The following is a 17982-nucleotide window of genomic DNA, read 5'->3' on the forward strand; positions in this document are numbered from 1 at the left end:
GTTAACTTTAATGATCTGATATATACATAGATTGTCACGTACACACCACGTTAGCAATTAAATAATTTTTTAAAATTAAAATATTAAAAAATATTTTTAATATTTTGAATAGTTTTTATTTTTAGAATTTTCAAATTTTAAAAAATTAATTGCTTGCTATGTATATGTTATGTCAAAATTAGCATACATTAATTTTTCTATTTATTTTGAAGTAATTTAACAAAAAATATTAAAATTAATTAAATAGAATATTAAAATAATTTTTTTAATAAAATTAGAAGGTAGAATAAATTATGATGCTTTTTTTTTGTTTAATATAGGAAGTTATTTCCATTGCTCAAATTCACTGATTAAACTATGATTATTTTGAGATTAATGTGCTGTATCTTTGACTACTTTACTTCTTTGTCTACTCAGATCTCCCGCATGTTGCCATTTTTCACTTTCTTCTTCTTCTTCTTTTTTTTACCATGATAAAGGACAAAAGTCGACTGTCTAATAAAATTACGAAATTTTGCACGTTTATAAATTTACGTTTTAATTACTTAATTTTAAAAATTTATAAAATGATTTTAAATTATTTAAAAATTTTCATTTAAGTCATTAAATTATTGGAAAATTTTTTATTTTAGTCAATAGACTGTTAAGTTCTTTTTGAAGGCCGACTAACGAGCTATAAGCAAAGATTCAATAATTAGTATAGTAAATCAATAGCTATTAACGAGTGGAAGTACATACAATAGATCCAAGCCGATCTGACAATCAATGTTGAAAATCAGAGGATAGAGCTATTTGATTTTGATTTGTAGATTCATGACGTTTAAAGTTATTTCATGAAAAAAAAACTGAATTCTAGAATTGCAGGAAAATATGAGCTTTCAATTGGTATAAACAATGCGAATAGAAACATGATACAACAACAATCTTAATAACTCAATAACTTAACAAAAATTTTCAAATAATTCAATGACTATTTTATAGTTAAAAATTAAATTCTCAATTTTTCTGATTGGGCCTTGTATTGTTGATTAAAAGTAGAAGTCTCGAATATTAAAGTATCCAAGTTTGAATCCCACAATTTACAACTGCAATGTGTGTCAACTACACCGTATGCATGTCATGAATGGATTGTCTAGTTCTTTTCGATTTTCATCCGATTTTTCTTGAGCGTTGTACTAATTTAATTGTGCATTAGAGTTGCTAAAACATAGTTATTAACATACTTATGCAGTAAGATTAGATGATTAACTTTTGAAGAAGACCCAAAATAGCCATAACACCCTACCTAACTTCGGCCAAAGGAGTAGTCATTTCAATTCAAAGAGGCGCATACACCATCCGTCTCTCCCCTGACTGTCGTCTTTGTTCATGTTCTCAACTGATTAGAGACCCAAACCACCTCATGGAAAATGAGGCTTCGTACCACCCACAAAACTACGACAACTCCCAAGTTACATGTTGAGAGGCACATTTCAGATTTCCATATCTATGGATTTACGTCTTTAATCCCCCACAAAATTACACCAAACGCTCAGCTTCAACCCCATTCATTGTTGCTGAGCTTCATGATTAAGTTGATTAAGCCTGATTCTTTTCCTCAACCAGCCTTAACCAGTCTATTTTCTCTGCTGGATTAGAAACTAATGTACTTTAAGATTTAAAAGAACACCACATTACTGCAAAACGAGAACTTTTAGACTATTTGTTAAAAGGGAAAAAAATAAAAAGGGCAGAGGCACAGAGATAACTATATAACCATATGAGATTATCATAGCATGAGAATAAGAACAGCTTTTCAGCAGTGTTACGTATAAAGCACCGACAATATTCCTCCTGAGAACCCAGATTCATCTCCAACATAATATGCAATCCAATAGCGTGTCATAAAGGACTAGAAGACTTCCCACAATATTCCTCCTGTTCTATTAATATAGAGTTTCAAGTCTGAAAAAAGAAGACATGGTCAGCATGGATGAGGAAAACCACATGGCAGACATGATCTAACCACAGATCAGTCGGTGCTTAAAGTTAATAATCATAAGGGCAACATCAGGAAATGTGCAAAACGAGAGTACGATATTCCACTTCCCACGTCATGTGGAGGTGTTGGGGTGCACATGATAAGCTTCAATTCTGCATTCCTTCTTCCATCTCCATTTACATAGGAAACTTGACCAAGGAATCATCCCAAACTGATCAGAGATTTTCCATGCCATATAACAGAACAGATTAAGTGCAGCCTATCTATCTAAGGTGCCAAACAGTGTTGTCAAGGCAGGCGCCTAAACACAGCATTTGATCGAGTTCATCTTCAATTTATATTATTTTTCACTGTTTTCATTTGAAGTACCTTTACTAATAAGGAAGTGATTATGTCAAAACTATAAACATTCAACAACAAACATTGACCATAAGAAAATCATGCATATTGATCAATAAGAAAATTGCATGTCGTATTTAGAGTTCACCATATATCTTAAGCTTTACATATTATGTATAAAAACAGGCTTGTAAAAGCTCAAATATACAAGTAGAGCTTTACTTCACTCAAGCTAGCGCTTTTTTTATTTCGCCTTGCGAAGAGGCAACAATATAAAGGTCCTAACGCCTGAAGTCAACGGCCCAAACCTACTTTATCTACTTGATGGGGAAAGTCATTCCTCAGAATTTAAAGCTAATCTATAGATCACAGGACTACTAAAATCTAAACACCCTGACCACTCGAGAGGACAAGGAAATAATGTGTTAATCATTTTGACACCCTTCAAAGCATGGTGTAATGTGGAGGCCAATATCAAACTTAAACTGAAAAATGGCCTCTCTCTATTATGTCTTGGTGTCGGTGTGATGAATTCGGCACATGGGTCTATTTGAGCTATAGGACCATCCGTTATCTCCTTAATATATTAGACCATGGAACAATAACTGCAGACTGTCGAGCCAAACCCTTAAGAGTAACTATACTTTTTTGGATCATAAATGAAGCTTCTCTTGTCCTTTAAAAAGGGTAAAGACTGAAATATGACTGCGCCAGTGCTTACAACATAAGGCATTGACAACTTAAAGTTGACACTACAAACTTAAAATCACTGAGGCATCTACATATTTGAGAAGTACACCTACACAAATTTTCTAACAATCAATTGAACAGCATTGCCTTTGCATTCTTCAAAAAACATAAGCGACAGCAGCATAATTATAACAACAATGAGAATAGCTAGTAAAAGATATTCTAATTATAAACAATTCATGTTAATGATGAGTATATACAGCCATATATACATTGAACTTGAATTTGATACATAAAAGGTAATAATTTTAAATACCCCAATTGACCTCCATATCAGCAAACTGAAACCAATCTCATCGGAACCTTCTCCCTGTCCCCAGCTTCCTCAATACCATTTGCCACGATTCTGACCACCTTCTTAAACGCAAAATGCACGCAATTCGACAACGCGATCCAGCAAATCACCTCATACACAAAGTCCATAGCATTAACGGTCCACGGAGATGACGAAGAAGATTCGTCCCAATTTTGCCCTCCAAACCCACCAAAATTCCAACCACTCCCGCCCCAACTGCTCCCTCCACCACCGCCACCACCGCCAAACGGACCACACCCATCGTTGCCGTCACTAAGAAAGATGAATCCGTAAATCTCGCCGTCGTTTGAGTCATCCCCGCTGTATAACTTACGCTTGGTGCGACGCCTTCTGCGGAGGAGAGTTCGAGGTAATGTCTTATATGAACTAGGCTTGGTCGGAGGAGGTGCAACGGCGTCAACAGGGGCGATTCCGGCGCTAACATGGAGAATTCCAACGTTATCGGAGGATGAGTCGGAGGAAAGGGAAAGGCAACCGTTTCCAGCGATGTGATGGTGGCGATCGAGAATGAATTTGGCAAACCCTACGCCTTTGGAAGTGGCTACAGTTAGCGAGTCGCAAATTAAAGAGAGGTCCATTAGGTAAACAAAGAAAGGGAATGAATTGAAATGAAATTGGGAAGGGGAAAGTTTTAGGGATTTAGGGAATAATTGAATTGAAGGTGTGGAACGGGGAAGGGAAATTGGAATCGAATTTGGGAATTTTGTGGAGGGAAGCTAAAGACAATGATGAACCAAAAAAAAAAAATCAAAATGGCAACGTGTTTTCGTTTTACAAGGCGGCTTGGACAGGTGTTGTCGATATGTGGCAATGGTTGACTTATGATTACTCTTACCAATTTACCAAATAAATTTGTGGAAACATACCTTAACTATATAAATAAGGAAATATATGATATGATATGAATTAATTATGCAATATATCACTTTAATAATTACAGTTCTTATTGTATAAAAATATTTCTATCAAGCACCTGGTCGTTGTAATCACTATTGGTGAAAATAATCTGAGATAAAATCATTGCCGTGACTCAAATTGTAATTTTCTCTTTTTACATAAAAAATTAGTAAATTAATCTTTGTACGTTAATTAAAGGGTAATTTGGTCTTTTTGTTAAAAAATTTATTCATTTGTACTATTAAAAATTGACATGACTAATAAAATAACTAGAAAGTGACACGTGATATGCCTCATGTACCTTATGTTAATGTATAATGACCCTTTTTAACTGTAGAACGGGATGGAATTTTTAACAAAATGACCAACTTACTCTTTAATCTATAGAGGCCAATTTATCTATTTATTTAATAGAAGAGACAAAACCCATGATACTTTTACAAATAAAGAACACTTTCATCTTGTGAAAATGATGAAAGGCTTCTTGCTCTAGAACTACCATATCTTTGTACTATAAGAGTATTCATGCATCTCACAAACAACACAAGATTAAATATAATAACATTTGTTGAAAGCTTGTTAGCAATATTTAATTCTTGTCTAACACGTAGAAACTTGAATGAAATTAAGCATATATTTAGATATTTTAAAGGAATAATTGTCATGGGTTGTTTTATTCAAATAATTTAAATTCTCAATTAGTTGACTATACAAATGTTGGATATTTATCATATCCGCATAAAAGTCTTTCAAACAAAATATTTATTTACGATCGGGGTACAACCATATCATGATGCTCAACAAAACAATTATTAAATCATGCAAAAGAATTGTAATGCATGAAGGTTGAGAGTGTGTTTGACCAAGATTAGATATGTAATTTAACTCTACAAGAAAATATGTCAATTTTCTTATACAAAAATAATGTAATATGTATAGCTCAATTGAAGGATGATTACATTGAGAAGAATGAAACATATTTCACCAAATTTGTTCTTTACTCGTAATCTTGAAAAAAAATGATATAGAAGTTCAATAAATTTATTTCAATGATAATTTGACAGATCTTTTAACTAAAGCATTGTTAAGTGCAACATTTGAATGGCTAATCTACAAAACTCAAATATGTTAACTCACATATTTGATGTGATATCGACATTAAAAGAGTTTAAAGCACAATGTACTATTTTCCTTTAATCAAAGTTTTACCTATTTTTTTTATTTTTATTTTTGTAAAAGTTTCTAAAAAAAGTTATTTATAATAAGAGATTATATACTATTTTTCTTTCAATAAATTTTTATCCCACAAAATTTTTACTAATAAGGGCAACCTACTGAGAATGTAGTAAATATTTAATGTTGTTTTAGGGAAAAAAACCATTAAAGGCCTGTTTTTTTTAAATTTATCGAAATGGGCCCGATATTTTATTATTTACCGGAATGGGCCCTTTTCCCCGAAAACGCGTTCCCGTCAGAACGATGTCAGGGAATGTGTCAGCAAAATGCGTCCCTGGGGGCGCCCTTTACTTGCGTGGACACAAAGCGCGCGCCCCTGGGGACGCGTTTTCCCCGCACGTGAACAGTGCAATGGTTATTTTTTTAACCATTGCCCCCCCAACAGTAAAAAAAAACCTATAAAACCCCCCACCCTTTCATTTTTTTCACAAACTAATCCTCTCTCAATTATTTTCTCAATTTGCTCTCAATTTCCTTTCAAATTTCTCTCAAATCCATATTTAATTTTATTTTGCTCTCAATTCCCTTTTAAATTTTTCTTAAATCCCTATTTTTAATTATTTTAAAAAGAATTTAAATTTTTTAATTCTTTTAAATTGTAAAAATTTGTACGAATTTAGCAATGGCCAGAGAATTGATTCGTCTTGATAACCAGCACATATCCGTCGAACAAATAAAAATGGTAAGTGTTAAATTTATTTTTTAAATATTTTTTAAGATTTTTTATTTATGCATTTTTAGATAATTATTAATTTATTATTTGTTATAAAAGTGTAGATCGGATATTGGAATGCTATATCTGGAATATGCATGGTCCTCCATCACAGTTGGTAGAGAATTACCTACGGGAAGCCGGTTTTTGGCACGTGGCGATGGTAGGCCGGGAATGCAAGTTGGACCCGAAACTTATCAATGCGTTGATCGAGAGGTGGAGACCCGAGACGCACACATTCCATCGTCCATGTGGAGAGTGCACTATCACTTTGGAAGATGTAAATCTGCAATTAGGATTGCCGGTGGACAGGTACCCAATCACCAGGTCTGTTCAATCTGGCGATTGGGGAGCGGTGTGCTACGAGCTTTTGGGCATTATTCTGGAGAAAATTAACGGAGGTCGGATCGAGATAGGCTGGCTACGAGACATATTCCCGGAACCGGATGATGATTCAACTGAAGTAGAAAGGATTTGATATGCTCGGGCATACATTCTTCAGATAATTGGAGGTTATCTGATGTCGGACTTGTCACGGAACCTCGTTCATCTAATATGGCTGCTGAAACTCGTTGATTTTAGAGCAGCTGGTGAATTGAGTTGAGGGTCTGCCGTCTTGGCAACATTATATCGGGAGATGTGCGGGGCGACGCGATAGAGTAAAGCGAAAATCGGAGGTTGCCTGTCACTACTGCAGTCATTGGTACGGTTTTGCTTTCCATTTTTACGTCCTCGAGTAGACCACTCATATACATTCCCACTCATAACGAGGTAAATTTTATATTAGATTTTTTACAATTATTATGTAGATTTTTAGAAATAATAGTATGCTAAAAAAATTTTAATTAGGTGGAACCATCCGGCAAGTTATGCTCGATTACCTACCTCTATTGAAGATATACGGCTTCTATTAGAACAACAGTCGAAAGCACATGTTAGTATTAAATAAAATTTATATTTCCATCATGAGCTAGTCGATTGGTATTTAGTATTTAGTATTATGTATATAACTAATATTTCTATCATGTTCATATAGTTTCAATAGGCACCATACGAGGATCTAGTAATTCGGACAGTAATTCCGGATGAGTTCTTACAAAATCCAAACGCTTGGCACGCGAAAGTCGCGTTGATAAGCTATGCGACCGTAGAGATGCACTAGTCAGACAGAGTGTTATGGTAATTTGAATGTAGACAACCGATTCCCATGGCACTTGAAGTGTTTGATGATCACCACAAAATCGACCTATGGCAACTACATACAGATTGGCCGAGATTCTGGTCCCACTACATCGAAATGTGGGAAGATCGGTATGAGTATATACCTACTATGGAACCGATCATCGTTTCGGAGTTAGCGTGCGTGCCGGAATACATGCCATGGTTTAGGATCCATGGCAAGCCGTATTTACTGTCGACAGAGGAGAGACAGCGGCAATTACGTGTCCAAATGGAATGACGTGGGCCTTTAAATCCAAGACGAAGGGACAACGACGCAGGCCCATCAACGAGGCCCAGAAATTCTCCCGGGTCATCATCAGCGTCCATAACTTCATCAGGCCCAACATCGATACAGTCACCCGACCTACCAATTCAACCGACGATACCTACGGCACAACCTTTTCAGATGATGCCAGGTGCGTATCCTAGCCCCTTAATGTATCATAACCCTTATATGTTTCCTTTTTCGAGTCCCATGGTAGGTTGGAGTCAATGGCCCGATTCATCTCCATTTTCTATTATGCCAAGTGGACCGCCGATGTATAGGCCAGCATCGCACGAAGGATCGCAAGAGGGGCCGTCGGGGAGCTCTTCTTTTTACCAATCCCATCATCGTATGGGTTTCAAACACTGTCGCCGTTGGTGATGCAAACACCTCCACATTCACTATTCTATTAAGGTGGCTCATCGTTCCAACACCGACAATCGGAGGAACCAAAATCCCCGCCGGAGCAATCACAACCCTTGTCGGAAGTAGGACAAAGGAGGAATCCAGCGCGTAACCGTCAACTGCCGCCATGTGGCACTGAATTCAGCAGGCACAGAAATTGATTTGTATTTTAATATATTTGTACAAACATTTTGAATATTTTGATATTATTTAATGCAATAAAATAGAAATTTATTTAAGGTATTACTTAAAAACCCTAAACTAATTTTATAAATTTATAATTTATAATTAAATTTATAATTTATTTGACAAACCCTAACAAAAACCCTAACCCTCAACTTAAAAACCCTAAACTAATTTATTAAAAATTTATAAATTTATAAATTATAATTAAATTTTTGATATTAATTGACAAACCCTAACAAAAACCCTAACCCTAACCCTAACACTTTAACTTAAAAACTATAAACCCTTAACTTAAAAACCTTAACCCTTAACTTAAAAACCCTAAACCCTTAACTTAAAAACTTTAACCCTAAACCTAACCCTAATATGATATAATTTGATAAATTTTACTAACACACTATAGCGTTTTTACAAAATGTTTCGATTGGTACAAAAAAATATAATTTTACTAACAAAGTATTGCGTTTTTACAAAATGTTTTGATTGGTACAAAAAATATAATTTGTTTACAACGACATTCAACTATTGCGATTTGGGCATGATCGACTTGTATGGCCCGGATTCCTACACCATTCGCACAACTTCTGTTGACTGACTATTTCTCGGATATCCATATTGTTACGTATTCTAGTCGAGCAAGGTTGACCCTTTGGTTTGCAACGCAATTCTCTATCCTGTAACAGTTTAAAAAGAGTAAGAGATACGAGTGGCCACTTACGTTCATCTGGGATCGGTGGGAAAACGTGTCTCCAGACGTTATACATGTTTTCTAATTTATACACTTCGTCCACATAGCTCATCGGATCCAGACGGAAATTCTGACAAGCTGCAATAACATGAACGCATGAATAACGAAGTGCATCAAACATCTCACAGTTGCAAGTCCTGTTTCACAAGTGTACACGATATTGCCCGCTAACAACACCTTGGTGCGGTCTGTCAAACTCTGTCACGCGAAACCATAAGTTGTCTCGATCGTGACACACTGTGTGCATGGTGTTCGCTTGCGCTTTAGCCTTGTTAATTTATTGTACTACATTGTTGCACCATACATGGCCTCCCTACATCTGGCCTGCATAACTCGCTGCTCACTTTGGAAATAGCGCTGCCAAACAAAAATATGTCTCTCGCATAACCGATGTTATCGGTAGATGGCACGTTCCTTTTAGAACATAATTTATCCATGCAGCCAGGTTTGAGGTCATATGATCATATCATAGGCCGTCATCGTATGCTTGTGTCCACTGTTCGAAACGTATGTTACAAAGGTAGTCCGCCCCTTCTCCGTTAATTGAACGTAAAATTGTCAACATCTCGTGAAAACGGTCTTTATTTATTTCATACTGTGCCAATATAAGTTCATAGCAAATATTACATACCACTTCTTCATTTACAAATAATTCAAATTGACAAACAAAATAACACAGATAGAGACTAAATACCCATGTTGGTCACTTGTCGACGTTCACTCTTAGATGGATATTGCTGTAGTAGTTTAAAGCAACATGCCTTAGGCAATATCGATGGTGTGTGTGCTACCATAAGCTTCCCTGTCGATCAAATGCAGCTAGTATACCTGTACCCCGATCTGAAATAACACAGATATCAGGTTGGGGGCACACATGCCTCCTTAACCTAGATAGAAAAAAATCTTAATCATCAGATGACTCCCCCGGTGTTATTGCAAACGCAATTGGAAGAATTCCCCCACTGCCATCTTGTGCCACTGCAAGCAATAGCCAATGAGTATACCTACCAAACATAAAGGTACAGTCAATTTGTACCAGTGGCTTATAGTATGAAAATGCGTCTTGACATTGCTTAAAGGTCCAAAACAGATGTTTCAACACTTGGCATCCACGTAACAATCGGCCGTTGTAGTACGCATGTTTCGTTTCAAGGTCTGTGATGGCACTTGGGACGTATCTCTCTAGCACTTGACACAACTACCATATTTCATTATATGAGGCATCCCACCCACTATGCATCTTCTCCAACGCTTTCTGCTTAGCTATCCAAGCATTGCGGTAAGAGGACGTGTACCCCATTTGGCTACGAATATTAAAAATTAACACCGGTACTGAAGTCCTGGGATCTGCTTTCACTATGGGCAGGATCAAGCTAGCTAACATAGCTGAATCCATCTTGGGATGATCTTATAAAACACCTATAATGAGAGTACATTAAATAATGTAACATTACATAATAACAGTATTTTTTAGAAACCGTCAATACTGTACCTACAGCACATGTATGTGGACCTTTGTACTTTTTTATCTCCCACATCCCTGTCATTTTCCTTAATGAGGAGTAGATTTTCCATGAACATGTGCCGTCTTGCACGGCATACTTCGCCTCAAACTTATTAGATTTGGATTTAACGACGTGGTAGTTAACGCCGTTTTTGATGCTATGTTGTTTCAAAGCACCAATAAAACTATCCTTGTTGGAAAACTGATTACTAACTTCAAATTCACCCAAATCTAGCCCCCGAACTTGTACGATCACGCAACCGGTATGGTAGACCTGGAAACCCCAATGCATCATCTGCAGACAGATCGACATTATGCATGTGGGCTGGAGGTGAGTATGTTCTGAATCGTGGATTTTCTTCTTCATCTGAGCTCCTTTTAGCATCTTCAGGTTCTGTTGGAATAGGCTCCGGTTCAAAAAATAAGTCAACTTCTGCACTCTCGGGCTCGGGCTCTCGAGGTGGATCCACATCGGAGTCATCTTCTAACCCACCATCATCTGCAGCGTACGAGGTCCCCTCACCGGTGGATGTCGTAGGGAGTACATCATCCCTTCTTCTGGGTATTTCATAACGTCCCCAATTGGATGTAGATTGCCAACCACTAGAACTTGATGCCATTCCCCAGTGCATATTTCCAGTATCAAACAACGAGCCACCGACGTACATGTCCCATCCACTGATAAAGTGTCTTGCAGGGGATGTACATTCCACACCGCTACCAAACATGGGCTGTTCCGTGTTTTGTAACCCACTAACCGAGTGTCGGCCAGGGGTCGTGTATATATCTCGAACACCGATCGCAAGTACATCATTTGGAGATGTAAATTGTACATATAACTCAATATAAGGTGCTCCACTAGCAAGATGAGTCTGCACCATTGCCTCCAAGCTACGATCACCTTTCATGTCGAACGAGTCATATGTCATCGGATCAACAGAAGAACAAAATTGATACGTAATAGACAGAACTTTCATTGGCGTCGTTTCGAAAATTTTACGCCTAATTCTTTTACGAAGTTCTGTCAAATCTATGTTCTGGTTAAAAACCAATCACACCGTATTCTCTGAAAAAAAAACAACACCGTTCTCGGTATGGCAAACCTCACCATCATAGTCAATAACAACACTAATACGTTCACTCATATTTAATTTCTAACCTTCTTAACCTCTCAAAAATTTTTTACTCTGTAACTTATGCAATCTGAGAACATTTTTTGCCTCATTTATAGCCTCACCCCAAACATGCTACTGTAGCAAAAGCGCGTCCACGAGGGCGCGATTTCATAAATTCTTCTGATAAAGCATCCTACTTGAAGCGTTTTTATACTATTCGCTCAGAAACGTCAACTTGAAATTATTTTTTAGAACCAACTGTAGTAAAAGCGCGTCCACGTGGGTGCGATTTTAGAAATTCCTCTGATAAAGCATCCTGCTTGAAGTGTCTTTTATACTATTCGCTCAGAAACGTCAACTCGAAATTATTTTTTCAGGACCAACTGTAGCAAAAGCGCGTCCATGTGGGCGCGATTTCAGAAATTCTTCTGATAAAGCATATTGCTTGAAGCGTTTTTTATACTATTCTCTCAAAAGTGTCAACTCGAAATTATTTTTTCAGGACCAACTGTAGCAAAAGTGCGTCAACGTGGGCTCGATTTCAGAAATTCTTCTGATAAAGCATCCTATTTTAATTTTATCTTAAAAAGCCATAAACACGAAACCTAATATAATTTTTAAAAAATTATAATTATTTTAATTAAGAAACTCTAAACCCTAATCCCTTATTTATTTAATTTTTTCTCTAAAACCCTAAAAACATTAAACCCTAACCCTAAAAACCCTAAAAACCTTAAACCCTAATCCTAAAAACCCAAAACCTAACGTGGAGAAACTGCAAAAATGCGTCCCCAGGGGCGCGCTACGTAGCAACAAAACGCGTCCCTGGGGGCGCGCTTTGCCTACGTGGCAGCAAAGCACGTCCTCGTCAATGCGCTTTGTGTCCACGCAAGCAAAGCGCGCCCCTAGGGATGCGTTTTGCTGACACGTCCCCTGACATTGCGCTGACGAGGACGCGTTTTCGGGGAAAATGGCCTATTCCGGTAAATAATAAAATACCGGGCACATTTCGGTAAATTTAAAAAAACGTGCTTTTTTGGTATTTTTCCCGTTGTTTTAACTCCTAGAACCCTAAAGAATAACGTAAATGCCCTTCCAACTCTTAAATCTCTAGTGAAATTTACACTGACATTTGATATTTTATTCATTTCTATTAGTAACCTATCATTTTTTAAATATTAAAAGTTAAAAAAAGTTAAAAATTCTAAAAGAAATTAAAAGAATATATGAAAATTTTAAAATTAAATAAAAATTATAATTTTAAGCACCTAAAAAAGTAAATCACCTGTTCAAAATTATTACTCTAGAGTATTTTAGTTTTTCTCTTATTTTGCTTTGGAAGAGTTTTCAAATATATTTAATTTCAAATTAAATTAATTACATTGTAACAAGATTTTCATTTGACATATTTAATTTCTTTTAATTTAACTCGAACAATTTCACTCGATTCAATTTGAAAAAGATTCAAATTGAATTAGGATGATAAAATAAGATCCATCAACTCGACTAACTCAAATTTTTTTACTCATTTCGATTAAATGGTCACCGCTATTCAAGAGTATAATACATACTTTAGTCCACTTATGAATTTTCAAAACTAAAAACAATTAATAAAATACCTTAAAAAACAATTAATAAAATAATTTCTTTTAAATAAAATCGTTTTAATTTTTTCTAAGTCGACCCAATAATGACGATACACGACAATCTTGTAAAATAAATCATTGGTTAGGTAACATATAAATCAATCCCTTTAAAAATCATATCATGCAAAAATAAAAACTTTAAAATAAAAAACCATGCCATGTGTCTAGCAAAGGAGGTTAGGGGATTTTCTTGAATATATGCTTTGAAATGGTTTGGATGAGCGATTGAGTGCGGTGCGATTCTTTTGGCTTACTTTTTGTCTCACATTACAGTATCACTACAGTATCTAATCTCATCACTACCGCTATTTTTACACTAATCGCAGATAAACGCACCACCCATCCAAACTCATAGGATAGATTTTAGATAAATCAATGTTACTCCATTTTATTGAGAAAATTTTAAAATTTAATTCGAAAGAAGCTGTGAATTCAATTAATTTTTATAATATAGTAGTATTGCAAATTTTGAGTAAAAATAATTTAATTTAAAATCGTGGAAATTTTTTTATTAAATAAATTTAATTAATTTGATGTTTATCTTAAATAATTTCAAATCCAATCTTTAACTTTAGAGCACGTTTGGTTCAGTGTAATAGGTAATCCATTACGCCCCGATTACGCGCCTATTACATTACGCCCCTATTCCGACGTTTGGTTCGCTGTAATAGATATTACGCGCGTAATACAATCCCGACCTAATCCCCAAATTCTCTGCTTTTCTATTCCCTTCCTAAATCTCAGATTACCTATTATGTCCGGCTTCCCTTCCCAACTCTCTGTTTTACCCTCCCTCCCTACCCGAAATCGACCTATACCCTTTCCTTTTTCTGTCCCCATCATTTCTCCTCCCATTTCCCACTGCTTCATTTTTCCTCTCGGAGCACGTTTGGTTGTTGAATCTTACCGACGGCTGGGGTTCCTCTCCCTCGGAAATCCTTAACTCTCGACTAAAATCGCAAGGTAAGGATAATGGGTAATATATTTTGTTTTTCTTTTGTTTACTATGCTTTTGAGGTAGAGTATGTTTAGGTCTTAACAGTTCTCTATTTATGTTGATTGGAATTATTTAGGGTTAGCTTAAAATCACTACAAAGTTAAATGTCTCCATTTTTGCAAGTCCCCCAATATATATATTTTTTGCGAAAAATTTTGAACTTGGGAGAAGATATCTAATTCTTATAGATTGGTTTAGTTTTCTATATGGAATGGACATTGTTATCAGTTAATCCTAGCTGCTTGATGAATCTTTCTTCTTCTTTGACTTCTCTTAATCTGTTTGGGTGTCGTATGCAATGGAACTTCTCTTAATCTATCTCGAATACAACTAAATAAAAATTCATATTTTTTCAACCATTCTTCTGAAAATTTATTTTGTTTGTTTTGCAGTATCTTTGAAGTGTAATGTTTTTTTTCTGGGTTTGATTAGATGGAGAAAAACAAGGATGATGATTATGGAGAGGAAGAAGATTCAGAGTATGTATTACTTGATCTTGAAGCTGTTCGTGGGCAGATTGACATCCCTCCAAATGCACCTTATACTCTTTCTGTAAGTTCTAAATTTTTGTATGTTACAAATTTGTTAAGGTTTTTTTTTTGGCAGTTATGTGAAAATTAGAATTTATAACTGAATGAGTATTTAGGAAGTTTAGTCTTGAATACATATGACAGATACAAATATTTTTAAAAAAACTAAGAACCCGAGAAGAAAGCTTTGCCTTTGGTTTTTGTTGCTCGATGTTCATTTTATATTTGTTAATTCATGAAACGAAAGCTCTCATATTTTTACTGGTCAGCTTATGAGGATTAGGGAATTTTAATGTGTTGATAGAGATCTTCATCTAGATATATAATACTAGCTATCCGTGTGATTGCTTTAACTATGGAGAACTTAATCTAGATAAACCTTGTTTAGATTATGTATGTACTTGCTTTGGACTTGTTGGATTTAATAAACATTAGATTCAGCAATCTACATTTCAGCATTTATGGTGTTATATATTTATATAAAATTTGGCAAGTTTATAATTTGTATTATATAAAATTTCTTACATTTGCGTATTCATTTAGTTTGCAATATGATTAATCTTAATAAAAATCAACCTATATATGTTTTTGTTCTTTGATTGGAGCTCTGCATAGATGAATACGGATTTGATTTTGGTGTGTAATTGTAAGCTTCTAATTATTTGTTTAGCGATATTTTTGCCTGGAAATATTGCTTACTTGATTTACTGGTATTTTGCTGTCAGTTTTGAACAAGGTTTGATTGTTGTTTTTAACCCTTTTTTCTTTGATTTATCATAGTGTGATGATCAGATTGTTATGAATGTCAGGGTCTGGATACGATGAATCCAATATTAATCATAGACAAAAAAGTTAAGCTGGTGAGTTGTTAACTTTGCAAATCTTGCTATATTATTTAAATCAAGGTCAGTGTCAGATGTGGATCTGTACGTGACATGGATTTACCAAAATTTTCTATGTTTTTCTCTATATTTGGAGGACCATTCCTCCACACTAGTGTCTGAATATGTTATGTATACATAAAGAAACTGAAAAGTCCGAACAATATTAAATCTAGTATTTACCTTGAACAGCTAAGGTTCCAACTTCCAGGTTATTTATGTTTTGAAAAGTTTATTTCCCTTGATGACCATATTTACTAAATATCTTAGGACTACCATTATTTATTTATTTATTAATGTTTATTGCTAGAAATTTTAAATGGTGTATGAATGTCTCTGTTATGCATGAGAATGACGTAAAGAATTCAGGAAGCCATAGACCGAATATGGTATTATAAATGGAAAATATTATCTAGAGATCATTTTCCAAATCATTATCATTCAAGTCTGGATAACTGGATAGGTATTCATATCTGACATTTGTTTCCAATTCCGGTAATATAAAAGTTTGCTTTGATTTGAACTAGGGATTTGGTGGTCCGCTATAGGCCTAAGCTATCGCTTTTATAGTTTGCTTTGATTTGAGCTTTAATAATCACCAACTGATTGCTGAGATGAGGGTTTTTTAATTCATGAAATTTTCATGTTTTAAGTTAATTTATTTTCCAAATTACAGATCGGAGAATATGAAGAAACAATTGGGACTTGCTTTGTTTTCTCTGAAGATGGTGAGCAATATTTTCTGTTATACTTACTTTGAGCTAAACCGGGACTTGGTTAACTTACTCCATCCTATTCTCTCTTTGTTATCATCTTCTTGCCCCTTGCATAGCGGAATAGCAAGTTACTTGTACAATCCAGGCATTCTTGTCGTGTTATTATTATTTTTCTATGTCGTATTGCATTTAAGGTGTTATATAGTTTGTAACACGATAAATCCATGATAGATTTTGGCATGTTCGTGCATACATGTTGTGTTCCAGTAGTTGAACTTCAGTCCGTAACATAGGCTGCCTCTTGGTTTATTCTGTTTCTCAAACATTTTGCATTGCATGAATTAATAACTTGTGTGTGAAATTATGATTTACAGAAGCTTCACCTGTAGTACATGAAGAGACAGGTCCATCAGAGGCAAATCTCTTCTCAGGCAAATATATACTAGATCCAAATCAAGCTCCGAGAAAGCAAGTAAAACCGGTCGCTCGACTTCAGAAGATTCTCAAGTTCAGATTGTTACTCGACGAGGATGTTCAAGTCGAAACAAATTCCCAAAATAATTCAATTTTGTAAACTAGCAAACTCAAAATTTGTAGTTAAATGTTGATCCTTAACTTTGAAAGTAATTTAATGAAATTTTGAAAGTAATTTAATGAAATTCAAACTTAGTTATGCTCTGAGGAAGAGTCCATATTTTTAAGCGGTGGATCTTGTATATAAACTATTTCAGCAGATTGCGAATTATAATGCAGCAAATGTAACTTTTTAGTAATGAAGGTGTGATTGATCCGAATTATTTTAAATTGTATAAATTCATATAAGAAAATTTATTATTAAGAATTTTATGAAATTATATATTATTATTAAATTATATGTAATAATAATTATTTTAAATTATACAAATTCATATAAGATAATTTATTAGTTATAATTATTTTAAATTTTATTAAATCATATATTTTAATTAAAATATATTTAATATTAATTATTTCAAATTATCTTTTATAATATCATATATTATGATTTGAGTAAATTCATATAAGATAATCAATTATTAAGAATTTTATTAAATTATATATTTTAATTAAAATATATTAAATAATAATTATGTTTAAATATGATTAAATTATTTATTTTTGATAATAAATAATCTTATTAAAATTTAAATAACAATAACAATAATCATTTACCAAAACAAATTTATGCTAAGGGTATTCTGGTCATTTTAGTTTTCTCCATTATGCTATTACACCTCTATTACATTCAACCAAACACAGTTTTACTATTACGCCTCTATTCCATTACATTCAACCAAACAGTTGATTTGCTATTACACCTCTATTCCATTACACCTCTAATCCAATACACCTCTAATCCAATACAGCGAACCAAACGTGCTCTTAGTTTTTATAGTTTGAGATTATTTTATTGTTAAAATTTTAATTTTAAATCTAGGCACTTATTAGTTTGATAGGACATTTGAGTAATTTAAAATCAACACTTTGATTTAGCTTAAATGCCTTGGTTATTAACACT

The 17982-nt window shown here is 34.5% G+C and overlaps 2 protein-coding genes across 3 annotated transcripts; one reads left to right on the top strand and one right to left on the bottom strand.

Annotated features, from left to right (window-relative positions):
- Positions 1–1184: 1184 nt before the first annotated feature.
- LOC121202917 (uncharacterized) lies at positions 1185–4175 on the bottom strand. Its single transcript, XM_041102506.1, has 2 exons — positions 3327–4175; positions 1185–1944 (listed from the first exon to the last, which is right to left on the bottom strand). The coding sequence occupies exon 1, from the start codon at positions 3962–3964 to the stop codon at positions 3344–3346; it is 621 nt and encodes a 206-aa protein (XP_040958440.1). The 5' UTR covers positions 3965–4175; the 3' UTR covers positions 1185–1944; positions 3327–3343.
- Positions 4176–13892: 9717 nt separating this feature from the next.
- Positions 13893–17104, top strand: LOC107929799 (general transcription factor 3C polypeptide 6). 2 transcript variants are annotated; one of them, XM_016861308.2, is made up of 5 exons: positions 13893–14284; positions 14751–14870; positions 15658–15708; positions 16406–16457; positions 16820–17104. In XM_016861308.2, exons 2-5 carry the CDS (start codon positions 14751–14753, stop codon positions 17017–17019), a joined length of 423 nt encoding a protein of 140 aa, XP_016716797.1. In that variant the 5' UTR covers positions 13893–14284; the 3' UTR covers positions 17020–17104. The 2 variants fall into 2 exon arrangements, with proteins under 2 accessions (XP_016716797.1, XP_040958441.1); XM_041102507.1 differs by having other exon boundaries at positions 13899–14284; positions 14711–14870.
- The last annotated feature ends 878 nt before the right edge of the window (positions 17105–17982 follow it).

Source organism: Gossypium hirsutum, chromosome D10 (genome assembly GCF_007990345.1).
Source record: "Gossypium hirsutum isolate 1008001.06 chromosome D10, Gossypium_hirsutum_v2.1, whole genome shotgun sequence".
NCBI classification, from domain to species: domain Eukaryota; kingdom Viridiplantae; phylum Streptophyta; class Magnoliopsida; order Malvales; family Malvaceae; genus Gossypium; species Gossypium hirsutum.